A 25597-nucleotide genomic window follows, 5' to 3' on the forward strand; every position below is an offset into this window, starting at 1 on the left:
TGCTCCTGTAATAACACTGATAAACTGTTATAAAATACAAAATGACAGTAATTTTTAAGAAGACACAAAAAGAAAAAAAATCCTTCACAGACCAGGGACCTCCTTGAAAGGTATTTGTGGATTTTTTGGCAGAAACACTGCAGGTTCAGAGATAATGGGATAATGTAGTAAACATGTTGGATTTCAAAATAATTTTGATGTCACATGAACTTACAAAAGTTTTTTTGTGTGTAATAATACATCACAATTAGTACAAAAATTCCTTCTGATACATAAAAATTTTCTGGTAAAGACATTTAGAGTTAAGAAGGAAAGCCAAATAAAAATATACACTGTACAACATGTAATTTCATCTTTGCTACAAAGCCTTATTTAATTTAATTGAAACTTTTTTTTCCCCAGATATGAATCTATACAGGAACATAACATTCTATTTACTTTCATCTGTGAAAGTCAAATGAGTTATAGTTAGAACTCCACATTAAGCAATTTGGTGATACTATTTATATGCAGATGTGACAAATTCGTAGGCCCCTAAGTTAACACCTGTCAACTTCACCAAGCTCTAATCAACATCAGTGTTTACTTGCACCTATTGAGGTTTTATTTTTTTTTTAAGATTTTATTTATTTATTTGACAGAGAGAGAGAGATCACAAGTAGGCAGAGAGGCTGGGGGGGGGGGGGCGGGGGCGGGGAAGCAGGCTCCCTGCTGAGCAGAGAGCCCAACCCTGAGATCATGACCTGAGCCGAAGGCAGAGGCCCAACCCACTGAGCCACCCAAACGCCCCTTGAGGTTTTATTTTTAAAAATTATTTGTAACTACCTTCTTTCAGAAATGAATTGCCTTGATTGATTTTATTCAATGCATCATACCACCTGAATTCTGTCCATTTTGACACTTTTTTTTTCAGAGAGAGAGTGTGAGTGGGAGTGAGGGAAGTTTGGAGGGAGAGGGGAAGAGAGAATCCCAAGCGGGGTCCATGCCCAGCCCAGAGCCAAGCGTGGCGCTTGATCTCACAACCCTAAGATCAAGACCTGAGCCGAAATCAAGAGTCAGACACAGAACGGACTGAGCCACCCTGATGCCCCTTGACACACAATTTTTTTTATTTATTTTAATTCCAGTATAATTAACATACAGTGTCATGTTAGTTTCAAGTGTACAATATAGTGATTCAGCAACTCACTACATTACTCAGTGTTCATCAAGATTAAGTGTATTCCTAATCTCCTTCACCTATTTCCCCCAGCCCCCCAAACCCTCCCCTGTGCTGACTACCACTTTGTTCTCTATAATTAAGAGTCTCCTTTTTTTAAAAGATTTATTTATTTATTTATTTGACACAGAGAGAGACACAGCGAGAGAGGGAACACAAACAGGGAGAGTGGGAGAGGGAGAAGCAGGCTTCCCACTGAGCAGGCAGCCTGATGCAGGGTTTGATCCTAGGACCCTGGGACTATGACCTGAACCAAAGGCAGATGCTTAACGACTGAGCCACCCAGGTGCCCCAAGAGTCTATTTTTCTGTTTGCTCCTTTTTTTCTCTTTGTTCATTTGCTTTGTTTCTGAAATTCCATGTATGAGTGAAATCATATGGTATTTGTTTTTTGACACGTGATTTTTTTTTATTCAACTTGGAATCTGTCTCTGGTAGTGGTTAAGAGACATATTGTGGGAGAATGCAGCAGTATCCTTCACCCGAAAACATTAGGAATGTCCCCTGACGTTATTCACATTCTTCTCCATTACTTAATCTACTATCGGTCTGTCATCTGTAAATACACCCATGTGTGACATGGAGAACGATGAGCTTCGGTAAAGGCACGACCTCACACTTGGTACCTTAGGTGGTAATTACTCAGGAGAGTGAAAACTTCTCAGGGACAAAATGGGAATTAGCAGCATGCTACGCAGAAGACATGGAGGCTGCGGTAAAGGTCGCAGCAGTGATGATGCTTAGGATAAAATGTTCACAGTGACGACGTAAGCTAAGCTGGGGATATTTCGGGACAGGAGAAGGGTTATTTAAAGGCCTAATACATTTTAAATTCTACACACTCCAACTCAGAGTATAAGGAGGCTATCTTACATGCAGGCTTGTGTGGTTTTAAGAGAACAAGCTGCTCTGTTCACGCTGTTCCCTCTGTCTGTGCTGTCAGCTTTTAGAGAGCCAGGGGCACGTGAGGCAGGTGCGCATGGGGCAGGCGTACACTACAGCGCCGTGACCTCAGCCCTGAGCACAGTGCTGATGCAGAGCAGTTACTCAAATACTTCTGGGAAAAAAGTTGACCAAATGTTAGTGCCTCTCATGGAGTATACTATAAGCCCATATACACTTGATTCTCACAGCAGCATTATAAAGTGGGTATTAGAAATTGTAGATGAAGGGGCACCTGGGTGGCTCAGTCAGTTAAGCGTCTGCCTTCAGCTCAGGTCATGATCCCAGGGTCCTGGGATCGAGCCCCACATCAGGCTCCCTTCTCAGCAGGGAGTCTGCTTCTCCCTCTCCCATTCTCCCTGCTTGTGTTCCCTCTCTCACTGTCTCTGTCTCTGCCAAGTAAAAATCATCACCATCATCATCATCATCATCTTAAGAAAAAAAGAAATTACAGATGAACTTCCTCAATAAAATAAAGGCTATATGGGAAAAACCCACAACAAACATCATATTCAAGTGAAAGACTGGGGGTTTTTCCCCTAACATCAGGAATAAGACAAGGATGACCACCTTTGCCATGTCAATTCAATGTAATACTGTAAGTTTTCGCCAGAGTAATAGAGGAACAAAAAGGAATAAAAGGCATCCAAGGTGTAAAGGAAGAAGTAAAACTATCTCTATTTGCAAATGACATGATCTCACATCTAGAAAACCCTCAAGAGGGGCGCCTGGGTGGCTCAGTGGGTTAAAGCCTCTGCCTTCGGCTCGGGTCATGATCCCAGGGTCCTGGTATCAAGCCCCATATCGGGCTGTCTTGCTCAGTGGGAGCCTGCTTCCTCCTCTCTCTCTGCCTGCTTCTCTGCCCACTTGTGAACTCTGTCTGTCAAATAAATAACTAAAATCTTTAGAAAACCCTCAAGAATCTGCAGATAAAGAATTTTTAGATCGAATAAATCAATTCAACAAAGTTGCAGCATAAAAAACCAATATGCAAAAATCAGTTGTATTTTTATACACTAGCAATGAACAACTGGAAGAGGAAATTAAGAAAATAATTCCATTTGCAATAGCATCAAGAAGAATAAAATACCTAGGAATAAATCTAGCCATGGGGAAGCAAGACTTGTACACTAAGAACTACAAAACTGAAAGAAATTAAAGAAGATAAAAATAATGGAGAGACACTCCCTGTTCATGGACTGTAAGACTTAATGTTGTTAAGATGACAATTCCACCCAAACAATCCGCAGATTCCGTGCAATCCCAATCAAAATCCCAATAGTGTTTTCTGCTAAAATAGAAGAACTCAATCCTAAAATTCATATGAAATTTCAAGGGACCCAGAATAGCCAAAACCATTTTGAAAAAGAACAAAATTCAAGGACATACTTCCAGATTTCAAAACTTACTTTAAAGTTACAATAAAAACACATTGTGGTACCGGCATAAGAATAGACCTATTACACACAGACCAATGGTACAGAATTGAAAACCCAAGAAAAAACGCTCATATCCACAGTTAATTCATTTTTGACCAGGATGCTATGGCCATTCAAGGTAAAAAGGACAGTTCTTTTATTTTTAAAAAATATTTTATTTATTTTTCAGAGAGAGCACAAGCAAGAGGAGCAAGGCAGAGAGAGAAGCAGGCTCCCCACTGAGCAAGAAGCCCCATGCAGGACCCGATCCCAGTACCTTGGGATCATGACCTGAGCTGAAGGCAGACACTTAACTGACCGAGCCACCCAGGTGTCCCTGGACATTGTTTTCAACAAACAGTGTTGGGGTAACTGGATATCTTCATGTAAAAGAATGAAGTTGACCCTTACCTTATATATACCATGTACAAAAAGGAACTCAAAATGGATCAAAGACAGGGTGCCTGAGTGGCTCAGTTGGTTAAGGAACCAACTTGATTTCGGCTCAGGTCATGATCTCAGGGTTGTGAGATTGAGCCTTGCATCACAGGCTCCACACTGATCATGGAGCCTGTTTAATATTCTCTCTCCTTCGGACCCTCTCCCCACTCACACTTGTGTGCTCTCTCTCTCTCTCAAAAAAAAAAAAAAAAAGGGATCAAAGAGCTAAAACTATAAAACTCTTAGAAGAAAACAATGGGGGGTTATCTTCTTCACATTGGATTTGCCAATGATTTCTTAGAAACAGCATGAAAAGCATAGCAAATAAAAGAAAAAAACTAGTTAAGGCGGACTTTATCTAAATTAAAAATATTCTGCATCATAGGACACTATGATGTAAGTGAAAAGACAATCCATAGAATGGAAGAAAATATCTTCTAATCATAAATCTGATAAGGGATTAATATCTAGAATACATAAAGAACTCCTATAACTGAACAATAATGAAACAAAGAACCCAACTCAAAAATGAGCAAAGGGCCTGAACTGACATATCACTAAAGAAGATATAAAAATGGCCAATAAGCACATGAGAAGATCCTGAACATCACCAGCCATTAGGGAAATGCACATCAAATCTACAATGAGATACCAGTTTATATACTACAATGAGATACCAGTTTATACCCATTATTATAGCTATAGCGTAAGCCTGACCATTTGTTTTTTGACTATAATGTAAGTGCTGGTCTGGAATAAATATGCTACCAGCGATACAACTAGAGGAAGGGCCAGGCCACCCCACCCATGTAGTTTCCCTTTTCATAAAAAGCCCTGGCCAACCTAGATAACTCACCATGTGACCAACCCCTTCTCCCTTTCTGTGCTTTATTTTCTGCTTTTCTGTTTTAAATTCACCCACAAAGGCTGAGACGCTCCACCCTCGACCCAATAAAGACAAAACCCCAGTCTGCTCTCCTCTTTTTCTTACAGGTGATCTTGCTGTGTGGCCTTGGGCATGCAATGTACCCTCTAGAACTTGTAAATTATAAACCTTGTTTTTTCCAAGTTCACTTATGGTTGTTACTGAGGTGTGTCTTGTAATCATAATAAGAACCACAAAGGCCTGTCCAGCCACAACATTGGCTCTGGTCAGGGAAATGTCTGTGGGGGTCGCCTCAAGTAATATAGGCTCAGGTAAGTGGCCCCTGGCATTTCTAGCCCACAGCGTCCCTATCAATAGGCTGAGATGGACACAGGACAATGGCAATCATCAGACAATGGACAGTAAGTGATGACGTGGAGAAGCTGGACCTGCTCCCCGCCCCCGCCAACGCTGTGCATCCCTGATAGGAACTTAAAATGGTGCAGCTGTGGGGGACAGCTCGGCAATTCCTCAAAACATTAAATGTGAATTACCATACGATCCAGCAGTTCCATTTCTACGTATCTACCTAAAATAGGCATATTTCTAGGTATACAGGCACTCGAACAGATATATGTCTGCCAATGTTCACAGCAGCATTATTCACATTTTTATTTATTTTTTTAAAGATTTTTTATTTATTTGTTTGACAGACAGAGATCACAAGTAGGCAGAGAGGCAGGCAGAGAGAGACAGAGGTAAGCAGACTCCCTGCCGAGCAGAGAGCCCGATGTGGGGCTTGATAACAGGACCCTGGGATCATGACCTGAGCCACCCAGGCGCCCCTATTCACATTTCTAAAAAGATTATTTATTTATTTGTTCTAGAGCTAGAATGAGCAAACAAGTGGGGGGTGGGAAAACAGAGGGAGAGGGACAAGCAGACTCCTTGCTGAGTGCAGGGCAAGATTATGACCTGAGCTGAAATCAAGAGTCGGACACTCCACTCACTGAGTCACCCAGGCGCCCGGCAGCATTATTCACATCAGCCGGAAGTTGAAGGGATATTCATCATAGATGAATGGATATACAAAATGTGGTATACACATGCTGCGACATGGGTGAGCTTGAAAATATCATGCTAAGTGAAAGAAGCCAGTCACAAAAAAGCAAATGATTATATGACTCTACTGAGATGAATTATCTACAACAGGAGAATTCATACAGACAGAAAGCAGAACTGAGCTTACCAGGGGCTGGGGGAGGAAGGACGCAGGGACATTCCTTAATGCTTACAGTCTCTGCTTGAGTGATAAAAATTTTGGAAACAGTGGTGATGGTTACACAACATTATGAATGTAATTAATGGCCCTGAACTATACAATTAAAATAGCAAATTTATGTTATACATATTTTACTGCAATATTAAAATAATAAAAGGGGAAAAAAGCCTTCATTTATATAATTTCATGTTATGATTCTTGGAGCCATTACATAACTGAATTCCTCAAACCACTTGACTTGTTTATGCTGATGCATACCTTGGCCATAATTTTGGAAGATGGCTCAGAAATAATTTTTAGGGGGTGCCTGGGTGGCTCAGTCGGTTGATCCAGGGACTCTTGGTTTCAGCTCTGGTGATGATCTCAGGGTCATGAGATTGAGCCCCCAGGTCAGGTTCCCCACTCAGCCCGGAGTCTGCTTCTCTCCCTCTCCTTCTGCCCCTCCCCACAGCTCCTACACACTGTCTCTCTAAAATCAATCCATCAATCAACCATCCTTTAAAAAAGAAATCATCTTTGATAATGGTTTATGTAGCTCGATGGCAGACATTCTGTGCTTTGCTCTTTTCTCCTCCCACATTTCCTTGCTGCAAGGTTCTGGTGAGAGCCCTAAAGGTGGAGAGGAGAGTGTTCATATTTAAATCTCTCTGATCACTGGCTAAGCACATTTAAGTGATAAAAGGGAAGTATTCCTTCCTTTTCCTCAAGTTAGGCCGTAGTGTTTTGAGTGAGATAAATCTGAAAATGAGCCAACTTCCTTGCGACCTGACCTGCGGTCAAAGGGACACCTTATGTAATGCCGGCACAATTACCACCGCCCCACCCGGCACATTCCTCTGCCTTCAGAGGGAGCCGCTCAGGGCTGTGGTTGGGAGCTGGGGCCGCCATCAAGTTGCCCCGGGGACCTAAGGGACGGTGACCCGACTCCTCATCAATGCATGGCTAAGGATGACATCCAGTAACACATGACAGTCACCCAGGGCCTAGAAAGTGGCAGCGCTGGTCTCTCGACTGACTGACTGGCAGGTGACTACAGTGTCAATACAGGAATGGGACTGCGGGACTTTATTTTAGGCAGCGTCTTGAAAATCACTTAATGTTTCGGGAGTGCTGGGAGGGGCAGAACTCAACCAAGGCTGAAGGCGCACTCCTCGCATTTGCTAAGTCACCACTCTCCAGGCTGTAGTGGCCATGTGCCACCGCAGACTCCAAAGGCCAGCGCCACGTAACCTGCAAAAGAACATTCTTACTTCCCTCTCAGGTAGATGCCACGTAGGACACGCCTGCGGAGTGGAAGGAGCAGCTCCTTTTCCAGCTTGTGTGCCTCGCTGAGCTCGTAAAGAAGCAGAGCACTAATTACTCATCAGAAATTTTAATGAGCCCTTCCGAGGTCTAGATCAACAAGCCTAACTCCATATTCACGCGCTGTTGCCTCCAGCCAGACAGCCTTGAGCAAAGACCATGATTTCTTCTCTCCTCTCATAGAAGAGGCTCAGTTACTTAGATACAAACTGTCTGAGTATCCTGAACTCAATATTTAGATTTTTTAAAAGATTTTATTTATTTATCTGACACAGAGAGACAGCAAGGGGATACAAGCAGGGGGAGTGGGGGAGGGAGAAGCAGGCTTCCCTTTGAGCAGGGAACCCGATGAGGGGCATGATCCCAGGGCCCTGGGGTCATGACCTGAGTCAAAGGCAGACGCCTAACAACTGAGCCATCCAGGCACCCCTCAATATTTAGATTTTGACAAATACACAATAGATCTGAAGAAGCATTTCAGGAAACTCAAGTGGACTGTAACAAACTCATGCCCAGGGTGCTCCCATGGGCTGTGAAAGGCCAATCTCCATGTCCACTGACTCTTGTAAAAGCAGGTGATGCCATGAGCACATAAGTTGCACCCTTCCTATCACAGCTGTTCCCTCAAGTTCCACCACTTTCTAGAATTTGCTCCAGGCTGTTTTCAATTCATATCCAAGACACAATTAGCACACATAAATACTGCTGGGATTTAGACTCTAAATTATGTGTAATATGTCAACTAGCTGGATTGGATTCCCAATTTTCCTCTTAGAAGTCTGCTTAGACTTTTTATACTTTAACACATTTTATTAAAAACTAAAAATATGAAGAGATTCCCCTAAGCATACATTTAATTATGCTATTTTTCAGACTTCATCCAGGTCTATAGACAAGCACCGAAGTCTTTTTGTTGTTGTTGTTGTTGTTTTTAAGCACCACCAAAGTTTAAATGCTATTAATATATTGTTTTTCCTTTAGAAGTGTACTGCTAATCTCAGAATGGCCAAATTTTACCATATTTTTCAGTTCCAAGTACACTGAATTCACCAGATGCCAGGGCACCTGGGTGGCTCAGTGGGTTAAGCCTCTGCCTTCAGCTCCGGTCATGATCTCAGGGTCCTGGGATCGAGCCCCACATCAGGCTCCCTGCTCCGCGGGAAGCCTGCTTCTCCCTCTCCCGCTTCCCCTGCTTGTATTCCCTCTCTCACTGTCTCTCTTTCTGTGTCAAATAAATAAATAAAATCTTAAAAAAAAAAAAAAGATTTAAAAAAATAAATAAATAAATTCACCAGCTGCCAAATGTAAAATATTCCTTGGTTCTCTAGGATAAATAAAACTACCAAATTTGATGTGGCCTCTAAGAAACACGATCTTCTAAACTGAAGTTACACATACTTTATTTCTCTAACAAATGTAAAGGTATACACTTAAATTCAAAACTTAAGGGACGCCTGGGTGGCTCAGGTGGTTAAGCAGCTGCCTTCGGCTCAGGTCATGATCCCAGCGTCCTGAGATCGAGTCCCACATTGGGCTCCTTGCTCGGCAGGGAGCCTGCTTCTCCCTCTGACTTTGCCTGCCACTCGGTCTGCCTGTGCTCGCTCTCTCTCTCTCTGACAAATAAATAAATAAAATCTTTTAAAAAAAAATTCAAAACTTAAAAATAGTGCCTATTTGTGGAAGAAGAGGGACAACCTAAATACCCAAAGGAAACCAGATTGTTAAATTTTCCTTTAAGCCTCCCTCCCCCCTTAATATTCCGTAATTCTTTAAAAGCTACTGACATCAGAGATTCTCTTTGCATTAGTGGAATTATATGAGAAAGAAAAATTTAGAAAACCAGGAGTCAACTCAGAACCTTCAAGAGTCAAAAGAAAAACAAAGAGAAACATGCTGAATTCATTGCAGTTTACAAAAGAAAATCATGTTATGTCACATCCTGTTATGCCAGTAATCTTTAAATTTTGCAGAGACAAACGACTAAATCCCAACTGTACCTTCACATCACCAAACAAATGACCACGATTGTTTTAAAAACTGTTTCACTGAGCTATAGATCACATAAAATACAATTCACCCACTTTCAGTGACCATACAGTTCAATGGCTTTAGTAGACTCACTATTGTGTAACCAAACCCACATCAATTTTACAAAGTTTTCATTACCCAAAAAAGAAAACCTGTCCTGCTTAGCACCCAGGCTCTTTATTTCCCCCAACGTCCCCAGGCCTGTCTCTACGGAATTGCATATTCTGGACATTTCATATTAAATGGAATCTTATAACATGTAGTCTTTTGTGACTGGCTTCTTTCACTTAGCATAAGGTTTTCATGCTGTATTACATGTTACTACTTTATTCTTTTTTTTTTTTTTTAGAGAGAGAGTGTGCATGCCGGAGGAGGGGAAAGGGGCAGAGGGAAAGGGAGAGAGAGAATCCTAAGCAGATTCCATGCCCAGCGCAGAGCCGGACATGGGGCTTGATCTCAGGACCCTGAGATCATGACAGGAGCTGAAATCAAGAATCCGACGCTTAACCAACTGAGCCACCCAGGTGCCCCAGCACTTTATTCTTTTTTGCCAAATAATATTCTATTGTATGGCTATACCCTCTACCTGCTTTTCATCTGATGACTACATTTTTCAAATGCCAACTTGCATGCTTTTTTCAAAACTGGAGAGCCAGATGGATGTAACAACTTTGTTAAAAATACAACAAAGCAATGAGAAAAAAGCCCTTTTAATTAAGTACAGTGTTGACTCTGTGAATGGTGTTTAGAAAGTATTATTTTAAATAAATAAAGGTAAGAAGACATCTACTCTTTGTAGGGATTATGAGCAAATAACAGCTGGGAAGTGAAAAAAAAAAAAAAAAACAAAACCCAAAAAACAAAAGGAGACCACACAGAAAATTATTTACCTTTGGAAAGTCTGACTTAAACAGTAGAAAACTGAGAAGCCAAGTCCCTAAACATCCTACCTGAATTTATGCTTCCATTAAGCGGAGTTCTGTGAAATCAGTAACAAAATATTCTTAGAAAAATAAAGACAAAAGTCTTTATTACATATGAATCAATATACATGTGTAACTGCACAGAAACACTCACATACATTTTGGATGTGCAAATTTCTCAATTTATCTTTGTATAAAAATATCACATTATAGACACTTCATGAAGAATACTAGTTTCTGTACAGAATGTGAAAGGCGGGACTGATGGAATCCCCTTCATTTTCACCTTCTTTCTAGATAGCTTCAAGGGCATGACTGAAATCACAAAAAATAACTAGATAAGAAGGAGAAAGTTGTCTGACTGGCAGAGAGAGCGTATCCTCAAGCAGACTCTGGGCTAAGAGAGGAGCTGGAAGTGGGGCTTGACCTCACAACCCCAAGATCCTGACCTGAGCCAAAACTAAGAGTTGGACATTTAACTGACTGAGCCACCCAGCTGCATCAGAACGTCACTTTTTAAATTATATTGCAGAAGAAGAGTGGCTTCTGAGATGATCTGGCCGGCTCAGTCAGAGGAGCATGCGTGTGGCTCCTGATCTCAGGGCTGTGAGTTCAGGCCCCATCCTGGGTGTAGACTTTACTTAAAATGTGGCTTCTGACTGGGGTGCTCTGTCTTGGACTGCTACCCTGGGGGAAGCCAGCTGTCATGGTCTAAGGCAGGCAGTGAGGTACTGGGAAGTAAGCCACACAGGGAGGGACAGAGGCCAGCTACATACCATCTGAGTAAGCTTGAAAGCACATTCTCCAGCCTAAGTCCAAGCCTGCAGGCCTGGCCAGTTGCTTCTCCGAAATCTCATGAGAGACTTAGCCAGAGGCACCAAGCTAAGCCACAACGAGCTTCCTGACCCACAGAAGCCATGGAATAATAATTATTAGTTGTTTTTAGCTGCTACGTTTTATGAGAATTTGTTATGCAGCAACAGATAACATACAGACTATGCAAAATTCTTCAACTTTCTGCTTTTTCATTATATTCTGCCGTCCCTTCCTATGTTTTCAGTTGCAACAAACCCCATTCCCAATGCTCCTGGAAATGGCACCGTCTGTTGGAAGAGCTAGAGGACAGCAGAGCACACATTTCTACAGTTCTAGCTATCAGGTTAGGATCATCTTTAGAAGTAGGTGACACGGGTGGCTCAGTCGGTTAAGTGTCTGCCTTCGGCTCAGGTCAGGATCCCAGGGTCCCAGGATTAAGTTCCACACTGGGCTTTCTACTCAGCAGGGAGCCTGCTTCTCCCTCTCCCTCTGCATGCCGCTCTGCCTACTTGTGTTCTCTCTTTCAAAAATAAAGAATAAAATCTTAAAAAAAAAAAAAAAAGAAGTAGGTGACATGTTCCCCCAAACTAGCAACCCCTGCCTGAGTTGTCTGCAAAAGCTTTCCACTGTTTCTTTCTTTTTTTTTTTTTTTTTTTTAGATTTTATTTATTTACTTGACAGAGACAGAGACAGCAAGAGAGCGAACACAAGCAGAGGGAGTGGGAGAGGGAGAAGCAGACTCCCCGCTGAGCAGGACCCTGGGATCATGACCTGAGCGGAAGGCAGATGGTTGCCGACTGAGCCACCCAGGCACCTCCGACTGTTTCATTACTGGTTAGAATACCCAGATCTAACTTGAAGCTGTGCCCACCATCCTCCAAACTGCTCTCTCCATTCCACACACCATGTAACAACTGTATTATTTAACTTAATGCCTAAACTCTAGGAGGAATTCATGAGGGTTAGAGGAAGATCTGTCTTGTCATCGCTGTATTTCTACTGCCTGGGAAACAGTCACATAGCAGAAAGTTAAGAAAAGTTGGTGAGGGACGCCTGGGTGGCTCAGTTGGTTAAGCAGCTGCCTTCGGCTCAGGTCATGATCCCAGAGTCCTGGGATCGAGTCCCACATTGGGCTCCTTGCTCAGCGGGGAGCCTGCTTCTCCCTCTGCCTCTGCCTGCCTCTCTGTCCGCCTGTGCTCACTCTCTCTGACAAATAAACAAATAAAATCTTTAAAAAAAAAAAAAGTTGGTGAAACGCCATCATTATTATTAATTCTACTGGGAGAAGCTCACTGTTGAGCAGGACAAGGGCAACTCTGGTACAGAGGAAACACATCTGGCTCATTAGCAGACCCTGGGTTCACATCCTCCTTTTCCCCCCGTCTCCTGCAGAGGCACTTCGTAGATTAAACCTGAATCTCCTCATTTATAAAAATTAAGGGGTGTAGCTTCTGGGTTGGTGAAAGTGCTGGGACATGGGAGAGTAGTGCGCCCGGAGAGGGAGTGGAAAGCTCCCCCCATTCTTTCCCCAGACCTTGCCTTATGCATCCCTTTCCTCTGGCTGTTCCTGAGTCATATCCTTTTATGATAAACCGGTGATCTGGTAAGTAAACACCAATCAATAAAATCAAAAATAAAAATAAATCAAAAAATAAATTAAAAAAATAAAAAGTGGTTAGAGTAGGCCATTTTCAAGATCCTTTCTGGCTTTCTGAAAGTGACATTGTTAGCCAAGTTCACAGTCCCGAGCTCTAGACCAACTCCCTGTTCAACATGTCCACTTGGATGTCTAAGGGACCCCAAACACCTTACCCCAAACTGCCACACTGTCTTCTGCCCTCTTCTCCCCAGACGTGCTCCTTGTCTCTCTATACTCCCACCCTCTGTCAGCGGCATCACCGTGCATCTGGTGCCTAAACCACACTACTGGGGCTAATCCTGGACTCTTCCCACACCTGATCCATGACCCGGTCCAGTCAATCCCACCCCCTTAATAACTCTGAGTCCACTTCTCTCCAGCCCCACAGCTAATCCCTCAGGAAGGAGCACCAGCAGTGCCCCCACTTAGATTATTACAAAAGCCCTAACCAGCTACACTGTCTCTAATCTTGCACTATTCTAACACTATTCTATCTCCACACTGCCAGGTGAGTGATCTTTCTAAAAACTGCAAGTCCTAGCACATCGCTGCTGTTCAAACCTGCTGGGAAGGCCCGAACTGGTTATTACAAACAATAACCCTTTATAACCTGGGCCTTGTTGATCTTTCAAGCTCCAATGTCTCCACCGTTCTACTTTCTATTATTCCCCTAGATTCATTCTTCCCTTCTACTCTGCTCCAGACAAACTAAGTATCGACAGTCGCTGAAACATGGGATGCTTCCCTCTCAGAATCCTCTGGGCTTCAGTCTGTGCTGTGCCACCTCTAACGTCCTGCCTTTGCTCTCTCTCCCCATCTCCTTCCCGTAACTGGCACGCATTTGACCCTGTCTCAGCTGCGATGTCCGATCTCATCAGCTCCTCCAGGAAGGCTCCCACAGCCCTTCTAGAACACCATCTCCACAGTGATGTGCTTACCTAGTACCACCCATGCCTCCCATCCTGCTAGACTGAACGTGTTGGTCACTTGGCTTCCATAGTCAAGCCCAAAACTCCAAGGCAGGTTTACCAACAGTGCCTGGCATACACACAGTGCTCAGTAAATGTCTGTTGGCTAAGCAACCCTGTATGGTTATACGAAATAATGTAAAAAAAATTTATGAGGGGAAGAGTTCTTCTGTGATGTAAATTCAACCCCTAGTTTGTCTTAAGGTATTTTTGTGGCAGGGGTGCCTGGGTGGCTCAGTCAGGTAAGTCTCCGACTCTTGGTTTCTGCTCAGGTCCTGGTCTCAGGATCCTGGGATCAAGCCCCATGTCTACTCCCTGCCCAGTGGGGAGGCTGCTTCTCTTCTCTCTGCCCCAACCCCACCGCCCAGGGATCCTCACTCACTCTCTTAAACAAATAAAAATAAGTAGTTTTAAAAAATGGTTTTTGGGCGCCTGGGTGGCTCAGTGTTTAAGCATCTGCCTTCCGCTCAGGTCATGATCCAGGGTCCTGGAATCAAGCCCCACATCGGGTTCCCTGCTCATCAGGAAGCCTGCTTCTCCCTCTCTCACTCCCCCAGCTTGTGTTCCCTCTCTCTGTGTGTCTCTCTCTGTCAAATAGATAAATCAAATCTCTTTTAAAAAATGTTTCTGTGGTGAATAGAATCCATGTTCTAATCCCCATAAATACGTTACATTACATCACAAAGGGGAATTAGGCTGCAGATGAGATTAAGGTTGTTAGGTACTTAGCTGACCTTAAAAAAGGGAGATTATCCTAAATTATCTGAGTGGGCCCAGTGTAATCACAAAGGTCTTTAAACGTGGAGGGACTTGGCCGGAAATTGGAAATCTTTGGCTTTGATAATGTAGGAAGGGCAACCCCAGCTGGTGGCCTCTAGAAGATGGAAAGGCAAGGAAGCTGAATTTTCTCTGGAACCTCGGGAAAAGAATGCTGACACCTTGAGACCCTGTGTCAGACTCCCGACCTATCGAACTGTACAGTAATAAATTTTTGTCAGTTTTCAGCCACCAAGGTTATGGCAATTTGTTATGGCAGCAATAGAAAACTAATACAATTTTAATATTGGGGCTTTTTTTTTTAAATAAAGGGAATTTTGGCTAGGAATCTTCAAGTCCCTTCTGAGCCTACAATTATTTGACTCTATGTAAATCAGGAACACTTTTATTCTACTGTTACCTAGGAAACAGCTACCTTTCAGAGGAGATATGATCTGTCTTCTTTGATCAATCCCTCACTGAGGGAAGATTAAAAGAGGGGTTACTGTTTCTGCAGGTCACTTTCCAAAGAAATTTTAGTTTAAAGGGGCTGGAGTGGAGATTAGGTAAACCAGGACTTCAGAATCTTCAAAGTTTAACTGTATAGTCTGTAAGAGAGTTAAATTGCTCACTTACCTACCTAATGAACAAAATGGGTTACAATCCCCAAATATCAATACCAGAATCTATCAATCTTAGATGGGTTTAGCCAGGCTTTTCCAGTTTTTAATTCGGATTCTCTTAGGTAGGTATGCATGGTCCTTTCCTATCAAAGTCCTCATTAGTCCCAGGATCTCATTCCTGGCTCAACTACAGCACATAGACATTACTCAGCTGCCTCCACTAGGCATTCAGGTTTGGGGGCCAACTCTAGAGGTTCTACTACGGTTGAAGCCAGATGGGTAAAACTCAAATCTGGCCTTTGCATTATCAGTTATTTTTATGGTTAGCAGTTATTACTTTAGACGTCACTTAAGCTGCCAGCAGGGGCATGATACCTAACATTAAGCTAGGGAGACACTGGAAATAGGTTTTTCAGAATATACCTTAGGGGACCAAGGCAGGGACACGTAAGCCTGAAAAGAGAGTATTAAAAAGATCTCAGGAGATAAGAAAGATATTGACAAAAGAGGTGAGAAGGACTTAAATGAAACCAATTTCTTAATTTCGTCAAAGGCTGCTCCTGGTCACGCCACTCAAAAATCATCCCGTGACACACTCAAAGACTATGGGTACCATTTAGAAGCACCTGTCTTCGGCTAGGTACTTGACAAAGTGCTTTATCTACAGGATCACTCATTCTAAGGACAATCTTTCAGAAGTGGCCTAGGATCAGCCGTCCTACAGATAAAGGAACAGGCTCAGAGAAATGAGTTACTTTCCTAAGGTCACATGGCCGGGAATAGGCAGAGCCAAAGTCTTTGCTCTTTCCACTGTGCAAGCCTGACTCCAACCACAGATGCGTTCCCAAGATTTGTTTTTCTCTAGCTTTCACGCCCTCCCTGTCCCTGCCGAGCTGGAGGCCGCCAGTGGAACAAGTCAGGGCATTGAATATGAGCAGCAAGTCAATCTGGAAGTTCTTCCTTTCTCAATTTCCATGGGCTGCCTATCTCTGGCTTCCTGCCATTTGTTGAACTGTTTTGTTAAATGCTTAGATACAGGGTGACTGAGTAAATAAAGTATGTTCTATGGCAACCATCAAACACTTAATCTGAACTTGCCTTTTACAGCCACACAAAATTTATGGGTTAATGGTTGCCAGGGGCTCGGAGTGTGGGGGAGGGGGAGACATGGAAACGGGGAGAGACTGCTAACCGATACAAGATTTCCGTAGAGGATATAATGTTCTAGAATTAGATACTAGTGATGGTTGTATAACAATGTGAATATACTAGAACCAGAAAGTTGTACACTTCATGAAGGTGAATTTCAGGGCATGTAAGTTACATCTGAATAAAAGAAACTGTAGCTAGGGGCACCTGGGTGGCTCAGTGGATTAAGCCGCTTCAGCACAGGTCATGATCTCAGGGTCCTGGGATGGAGCCCCGTATCCGCCTCAGCATCCCTGCTGAGTGGAGAGCCTGCTTCCCCCTCTCTCTCTGCCTGACTCTCTGCCTACTTGTGACCTCTCTCTCTGTCAAATAAATAAATAAAACCTTTAAAAAAAAAAAAAAAGAAACTGTAGCTAAAATCAAAGGATCAGATATTAACAAGTATTGGTGAAGATGTGGAAAAATTATACCCCCATATATTGCTGGTATAGCCACTTTGGAAGGTAGTTTAGCAGGTCCCCAGAAGTTTAAGGAAGTATCGATTATGATGCAGCAATTCTACTCCTATGCATGCATAACCAAAAAAGAGAAAATCTATGTCCATATGAAAACCTGTATGCTATCAGAGGAAACAGTCCAAATGCCCATTAGCAGACAAACAGATAAATGAAATGAGATATAGTTATTGCAGTGTTATGTTAACAGATAATAAAAAGAAAAATGTACTGATATGTGTGGGTACAACATGGATGGATTTTAAAAACATGACACTAAGTGAAAGGAGTCGGTCGTAAAAGACCATATATTGTATGATTCCATTTATGTGAAATATCCTGAGGAGACAAATCTATAAAGAAAGAAAGTGGATTAGTGGTTGCCTAGGGCTGGCATGGCTCAGTGGAAAACGGGGTGTGACCACTAATAGGTATGGGTTTCTTTGTATGATGAATAATGAGAACGGTCTAAAATTGACTGTGGTAATGATTATACAGCTCTGGGAATGTACTAAAAATCAGTGAATTATACATATTAAGTAGGTGAAGTATATGGTATGTGAATATCTCAATAAAGCTCTTAAAAATATTGGTGGGGGAGAGGGAAGGCCAAGGGAGTGGGTGAGAAAGAATCTCCAGCCCGCTCCACACCCAGTGGGGAGCCCGACACAGGGCTCGATCTCAAGAGCCTGAGATCATGACCTGTGCCAAAATCAAGTGTCAGATGCTTAACTGACTGAGCCATCCAGGAGCCCAAGATGTTAAAAATATATAGGCTAATTTTCATTCCTTTTTAGGATATTTACTTAAAGCTATGACAGATTCAACTATAGTGAAAACCTGATGTAATGCAGCTTGAAACCCTGCTTAGCTGACTATATTACAGGGATTCAACTCTCTACAGGAAACAAAGTCTTATAATAATGACAACTGGACTTTTGTGAGGCTGAGTTCAAGGTTTTAGCAGGTTTAGAGAAGTACTGCCTCCAGAAAGCCTGTAAATATGACAGGTCTCCTAATACTATTCCTCTACTTCTTTTTCCAGCACTAGCTTTTGGATATACAAAAAATTATTACAAATTAAACTAGGTAAAGAGGCATAAGAGTAAATAAATTCACCTTAATAAGGGCACCCAGGTGGCTCAGTGGGTTGAGCCTCTACCTTCAACTCGGGTCATGGTCTCAGGGTCCTGGGATCGAGCCCCGCTTCGGGCTCCCTGCTCAGTGGGGAGCCTGCTTCCCCCTCTCTCTCTGCCTGCCTCTCTGCCTACTCGTGATCTCTCTTTGTCAAATAAATAAATAAAACCTTCAAAAAAAAATTCACCTTAATACATATTTTTAAAAAGTGTTGAGAGAGCACCTATCTATAAGAAACTTATTTCTGGGCTGGAATTGAGTATTACACTTTATATATCATTTCACATTTGAAAAGCTATTCCATTATTAGAAAAGTACCCACCTGTTAAATTTTGGAACTTCATTTACTTAGGATCTTAGAATTTCACAGTAATGAAAGAGCTACCACGCCCACGTCTAGACACCTATGTACGGACTCTCTGTGCTGTTCGTTTGGACACAGGGAATGGATTCGGGAGCGGCAAGATGGAGACATCTTTAGGCAGCTTTCCTCCAGCTGAAGATGATGACACTGAACTGTGGCAGTGGAGATGGAGAGAAATAAGACTAGCCAGAGTGATCTCAGGGAGATTCGATCACTCAGACCTGGTGATGGGGTGTGTACTGAGGACAGGCTTTAGCCGTCTCTCAGGGTACAGTGCAAAGAGCTCCTAGGCCATCCTAAAGCTTCCCATTCCAAGTCCTTCCAGGTCCAGAAAGAAGTAATTCTGCTCTCCTGGGAATCCTTCTACCCAGCTTAAAATTCTTCTGCCCACCCACACTTTTCTTCTTTTAATTTAACAATAAAACTCGAAGTACAAATAAAAATGTACCTCTTACAAATAAAAAAAAAAGAACCTATATAGATACAGAGGTGAATCACCAAGTTTTAACCAAGTTTAGACCATTCCATCTCTGTTCAGGAATCTAAGGAATTCATACCTCAGAAAGGAATTTTATAGACATATTTGGATGAACATCACCATCATTATACAGTCTAGAAAACTGAAGTACAGAATGGTTAAGGCTCACCAAGTTACCAAAACCACAAGTAAGAGTTGAACATAGGTTCTGCAATTCCTAATTCAGTTTTCTCACACGTTATCATTTTATTTAAGATATAGAATTGAAAAGCTAATCTATATAAAGCCTATCCCTAAGTTTTAGAAATCACATATTTCAAATGCATTAGGGGATAGTAATTCTACACATACCTGCTCACTAGATAATAAATATAGAAAAACTTCAAATAATATAATCCCACCTAGGGAAAATGAAACAAGGCCATGGGAGGAAGGAATAAAAGGAGCTACGACTGGTCCATGTACATATGCAACTGGGTCTCAGTTCCTCAAAACATCAAAAGAACACATTAGAGAGGCATAGTCAAATTGCTCTTGAATTATAGTCATTGGATAAATCAATTTATGCACAAATAGCACTACATACATCATCTGTTTATCTTAGATCTTTTGAGAAAAGGCTCTCATATCTCTTTTCAAAATTTATTTTAATTTTCTTTAAGCAAACTAAGGAAAAGCAAAGATGAAAAGATCAGTTAACTGGAAAGCCTAATTATGAACTACATTAACAAGTTATCAAGTCACTTTATCGAATAAAGAAGGATAAATCTGTATGAACTACAAACTTTCATCTTTAACTCCAAATTTAAAATAAATAAATAAACAGGGTATGGAGAGATCAACTATATGTCTAAGCAGCCAAAGAAGCAGAAGATGAGGAGACACTCCCCTTCGTTCTCTTAAGCCTCACGCAGAGACTGCTGGCCTAGGTAAGCTGGTGTTACACTCCAGAGTCCCGGCCTTGGACGTGCCGGAATACTCCAGACCCACATGTTCCTGAAGGAAAATAACCAGAGGTGGTCTTTTTCCCATGGGTGCCCTATGATTCAGGGGAAAAAAGTCTATAGCTCCCAACTTTAAGTGCCAAACTATATACCAAATGAGAAATACTCTGCAATAAAAGGAAAAGAAAATGAAAGAGAAAAAAGAAATACTCTGAATTAGTTAGTAACCAAAGTGATACAGACAATGAAAGCTAGATGTCTTATTCAACACTGATATAAAATATCTATCAATATATGTTAACACCTATTATTCACTTACTAAGTGAGTTGGAAAGATCCTGTGAAGAATTTAAAACTGTACCAGCACCTCATGCTCTCTCTCTCTCAAAACAAAGAAAAAGTGACGAGATCGAGTCCTGCATCGGGCTCCATGCTGAGAGTGGAGTCTGCTTGAGATTCTCTCTCTCCCTCTTCCTCTGCCCTTCCCCTGCTCTCCCTTTCTCAAATAAAAAGTAAAATAAAATAACAACTATATCAGCACAAAAACTCACAGATGAGAGATCAAAGCCACAGTGATGACAGAAGGAAATTTTTAGGGCTGATACCGGTAGAAAATGGTCTGATTTATAAAGGAAGAAGACTATATATACTTAAAATACCTTGTGTGAAAACATGTACAGACAACTTCAATTTCAGCGTGTTGATTTTGGCAAATTACTGGGAATCGCCATAAAGAAGCGGCTGAATAAATCACGCACACCCAAGTGGGGGGACACTGGAAAGCCGTCATGCGCGTCACATGCCACACGGCTGGATCTCCACATGCTGGAGAAGTGGCTCCAGAGTACATCAAGAGACGTGAAGCAAGATGCAGGACAGTATGGCATATGGGACGAGAAGACAGCTTATTTTCAGGTAAAGAATAGTATACAAAATAATTTTTAAAAATACCTTGCGGGATCTTCTTCATTGGGCCTCTTTTGGTTCTTGGGCTTCTTTTTCCAGGTGCTTTTTTGTCCTTTCCCACGAGGGCCTGCCCATCCCTGGGGCTTTCCCCAGGAGCGTTCTCTGAGCTCTCGAACGCAGCCACCTCATTGCTGGGGGGGCAGTTGTCATTATTGTTGAGACTGTCCTGGGTGAGCACGTCAGGTCTGCCCATGGCGCTGGCAGCACTGCTCAGACGCTCCTGCCCGTCCCCATCCAGTTGATTTTCATTTTCATCCGATGCAGAAGGCAAGCGTGTCACTATGCTTCCCCTGCCGTCACCAGGATGACACCCATCTTGTGACTCTATCTGCAGATTATCTGTAGGAGTTCCGCTGTCATCCATCAGAGCATCTTCTGTGGGACCATTTACATTTCAGGCAAGTCCTTCCATGTCTACAAAGACAGAAAGAAAAAAGCTACTTCACCTCTGGATCCTCAGTGATCTTTAGATTTCCTTTTCTCTTGGGTTGGCTTACTGTAATTAGGGAAAGGATGGAAATGACTGACGTTCATTCCTTCTATTTCTTCCCCACTCAGAAGCCCACCCAACCTCACCGAGTTCTGGCTTGAATACAACGGTGCTCAACTCTGGCTGTGTGTTTATCACCTGGAGAGCCTGTCCAGCACAGAGCCTTGCTACCTGTGTGTTTTTTTTAAGTTCTCTAAGTTATTTTACTGTGTACCATGGAACCATGGCCTTAATGAAAGAAATTACTCATTAATCAGGCTATCTGGTAAAATCAACCACTCTTGTTATCGCTGGACACTTGCCAGACAAATGAAAGTTGTATAAGTCCTTTGGCTGAACAGCAGCAATATTTGCAAACAAACACATTTACAGACATTTTAAAAATAAATGGAAAGATGGGCACCTGGGTGGCTCAGCTGGTTAAGAAACCGCCTTCAGCTCAGGTCATGATCCTAGAGTCCCGGGATCAAGTCCCACATTGGGCTCTCCGATTCATGGGGAATCTGCTTCTCCCTCTGACCTTCTCCCCTCTCATACTCTCTCTTTCATTCTCTCTCTCTCTCTCTAATAAATAAAATCTTTCAAAGAAATAAATGAAAAGAAGGTATGTAGAAAATTCAGGTAGTAAATGGTAATATTCTATTCTCATTATATCATTTACTTCCTAAAAAGAAACCCTGGAAAGTACCTTAGAACTGTCAGCAAATTCCTTTTATAAAATTAAAAAAAAAAAAAAAAAGAAGAAGAAGAGGGCCATGATTAACTCTATAGACTAGTTTAGACTTGGAAAATCTAAATCTGCTCCAAGGATCCTTCTAACATAGTAAAAATAGAGAAAATAGATTCTAAGCCATTTATCAGACATGTTTTGTCCCCTCTTATCATCCAAAAGTATATTACATTTTAAGGGAAATGATGTCAGCAAGATCTTGAAATTTTCTGCTTGCCAATTATAATTTGGGGTTTGAATCAAACATAGTATTTCAGTAATCTGAGAAAAATTTTAGTGACTTTCTAAATTCTTCAAATTAATAGAAATGCTTATTTGGTGTTTAGAAACATGTAAATAAAGTATAATTCTTTTAAAACATGAAAACAAAGTACAAAATAAAACATTAGCTCTGCACTGCTTGTATCATATGTTTTTAACGTATTTTACAACTGGAATATTTTATTTGATTCAGACTTAAATGTACTGGTTGGCCGCCTGGGTGGCTCAGTTGTTTAAGCATCTGCCTTCAGCTCAGGTCACGATCCCAGGGTCCTGGGATCGAGCCCCACATCAGACTCCCTGCTTGGCAGGAAGCCTGCTTCTCCCTTTTCCCCCTCCCACTCCCTGTGCTTATGTTCCCTGTCTTGCTGTGTCTCTCTCTGTCAAATAAATAAATAATATCTTAAAAAAAAAGTACTGGTTGGCAAACATAAAAATATCTAAATTTGGATGGCACCAATTTCCTTTTACCACATATATATATATATATATTAACTTGGGTTTAGCCCTAATATAAAATCTAAATAGAGTATACTTTTTAATTTAAAAAGTTATTATTTTAATGAAGGGTTTTTGAGATTACTATCACGAGAGAACCCAAGCTCACATGACTTATAAAATGTATGCGGCTAAAATAGACAAAGATCAATAGAAAGGATAGGGAGCCCAGAAACAAACCCACAGTGATATGGTCAATTGATCTATGACAAAGGAGGCAAGAATATACAGTGCCTTATTGAAGGCAAACTCTTCAATAAACGGTGGGGAAAACCAAACAGTCACATATTAAAGAAACTATACCACTTTCTCATATCAAATGTATAGAAAAATAAACCCTAAGTGGATTAAGAAGACCTCAATGTGAGACCTTAAAGCATAAAACTCCTAGAAGAAAACATCACCAGTGTATTCTTGGACACTGGCCTTAGCATCACCTTTCTAGATATATCTCCACAGATGAGGGAAACAAAAGCTAAATAAACTGTTGGGTCTACATCAAAATAAAAAGCTTTTGCAAGTGAAGGAAACCAACTAAATAACATGGCAACCTACAGAATGAGAGAGGATATCTGCAGATGCTATACCCAATAAGGGATTAGTATCCAAAATACATAGAGAACTTACACAACTCAAGACCAAAACACCAAAAAATCTGATTTAAAAATGGGCAGAGTACCCGAATAGACATTCTGCCAAAAACAAACAAAACAAAAAACAAAAATCACACAGATGGCCAACAAAACATGAAAGGATGCTCAATCTCACCCATCATCAGGGGAATGCAAATCAAAACCACAATGAGATATCACTTCACACCAGTCAGAATGTCTAGGATCAGAGAGACAAGAAATAACAAGTGTTAGCAAGAATGTGGAGGAAAGGGGAGCCCCTGTGCACTGCTGGTGGGAATGCAAACTGGTACAGCCACTCTGGAAAACAGTATGGAGGTTCCTCAAAAAATTAAAAAGAGAAATACCAGATGATCTAGTAATTCCACTGCTAAGTATTTACCTAAGAAAACAAAAACACTAACTTGAAAAGATAAATACACAGCCAATATCACAGCATTGTTTACAGTAGCCAAGTATGGAAGCAACCTAAGAATCCACTGATCGACAAATGGGTAAAGAGCATGTGGTAATATATACACGTAATAATACTTAGCCACTAGAAAGAATGAAATCTTCCATTAGGGACAACATGGGTGGACAGAGTATCATGCTAAGTAAAATGAGTCAGACAGAGAAAGACCAATATGATATGATTTGACTTATAAGTGGAGTCTAAAAACCAAACCAACCAACCAATCAGCAACAACAAAAAACCAGAATCATAAATACGGAGAACAAACTGTTGGTTGCTGGAAGGGAGGGGTTGAGGGTAAGGGCGAAATGGTGCAGGTAATTAAGAGGTGCAAACTTTCAGTTTAAATGACTGACAGGGATGAAAAGTGCAGCATACGGAATATAGTGAATAATATTGTAATAACCTTGTGGTGACAGATGGTAATTACAGTCCAGCAACAACAAATAGAACTGTAGACCATTACATTGTATACATGAAACTAATGTAACATTTTATGTCAACTATACCTCAATAAATCAATAACCAAGTAAACAAATAAAGTGCATATAGCTAATATGGTGGAAACTACACAAATGTCCACTAACAGATGAGTAGATAAACAAAATGCAGTATATTCATACCAGGGAAATTCTGGAAGTTCAGGAAGGAAGTTCTGATACTTGCAAAAACTATGGAAGAACCTTGGCAGCATTATACGTAGTGAAATTAGCCTGACACAAAAGGATGAAAACAGTATGATTCCACTTGCACAAAATTTCTACAACGGGCAGATTCATGGAGACAGAAAACAGACCGGAGGGGCAGAGGGCAGGAGATAAAAGGAAGTTCCTGTGTAATGGTTGCATTGTTTTTTGCTCAGGGTGATGGAAAAGGTTTGGAAATGCAGTGGTGATGGGTACATAGCAGCATTGGTATCAATAATACCACCACATCATACAGTGAAAAAAAGTTAAAATGGCATATGGTATGTATTCTTGATCACAGCAGTGAAAAGAAATTCATGGGGCTATGCAGGGAAAAAGTCGGTCCTTAAAACTAGGAACAGCCTCGGCTGTCTTTTAAACAATCAAGTTATATTCTTTCTATTTTTTTAACATTTTATTCATTTATTTGAGAGAGAGTGTGTGCACGCATGTGCACACGCACAATGGTGGGGGCAGAGGGAGAGGGAGAAGGAGAAGCAGGCTCCCCGCTGAGCAGAGAGCCCGACGCGGGGCTCCATCCCAGGACCCTGGGATCATGACCTGAGCCGAAGGCAGGCGCTTAACCCACTGAGCCACCCAGGCGTCCTTATTCAAGTCATATGCTGACATGCATCTGAAAGTACGAACCGTACCTGAGAGATACACAGGTCACATGCCAAGGAGGAAGTGGGAGGCAGAGAGCCCCAAACAATTACACTTCTCTCTTGCTGAATCTCCATCACGCAGTGGGAACTGTGACAGGCACTTCACATATCTCATATCTAACCCTCCAAGCAAGCCCTACATAGGAGGTACCCACACTGTGTTTCAGGTGGAGAATCTCAGGCTTGGAGAGGCAAAAATAACTTGTTTAGGCTCATCTTTCTGGGAGGAAATGGAATTGGATCTGAAACCAGGTCCCCTCTCCTTGGACTCCTGGGCAGTACAGCACGGAGGCTGAGAACCCAGGCTAACCGAGGCTTGGATTCTGGCACTGTCATCTAACAAACCGTGGGTGCAACCTTAGGGCAAGCTGCCTACATCTCCAAGCTTCTGTTTTCTCATCTGTAAGTGGAGAACTAATGCACCCACC

General features: G+C 41.8%; 1 protein-coding gene across 1 annotated transcript in view; it reads right to left on the reverse strand.

Moving 5' to 3' along the window:
* Positions 1–25597, reverse strand: part of CNST (consortin, connexin sorting protein) — a 111439-nt gene that overhangs the window by 46132 nt on the left and 39710 nt on the right. Inside the window, exon 2 of the mRNA XM_080825132.1 lies at positions 20739–21167. Coding sequence (XP_080681258.1) covers positions 20739–21117 — 379 coding nt within the window. The 5' untranslated portion in view covers positions 21118–21167. The remainder of the gene's footprint in view (positions 1–20738; positions 21168–25597) is intronic.

Source organism: Martes martes (assembly GCF_963455335.1).
Source record: "Martes martes genome assembly, chromosome: 15".
NCBI lineage: Eukaryota > Metazoa > Chordata > Mammalia > Carnivora > Mustelidae > Martes > Martes martes.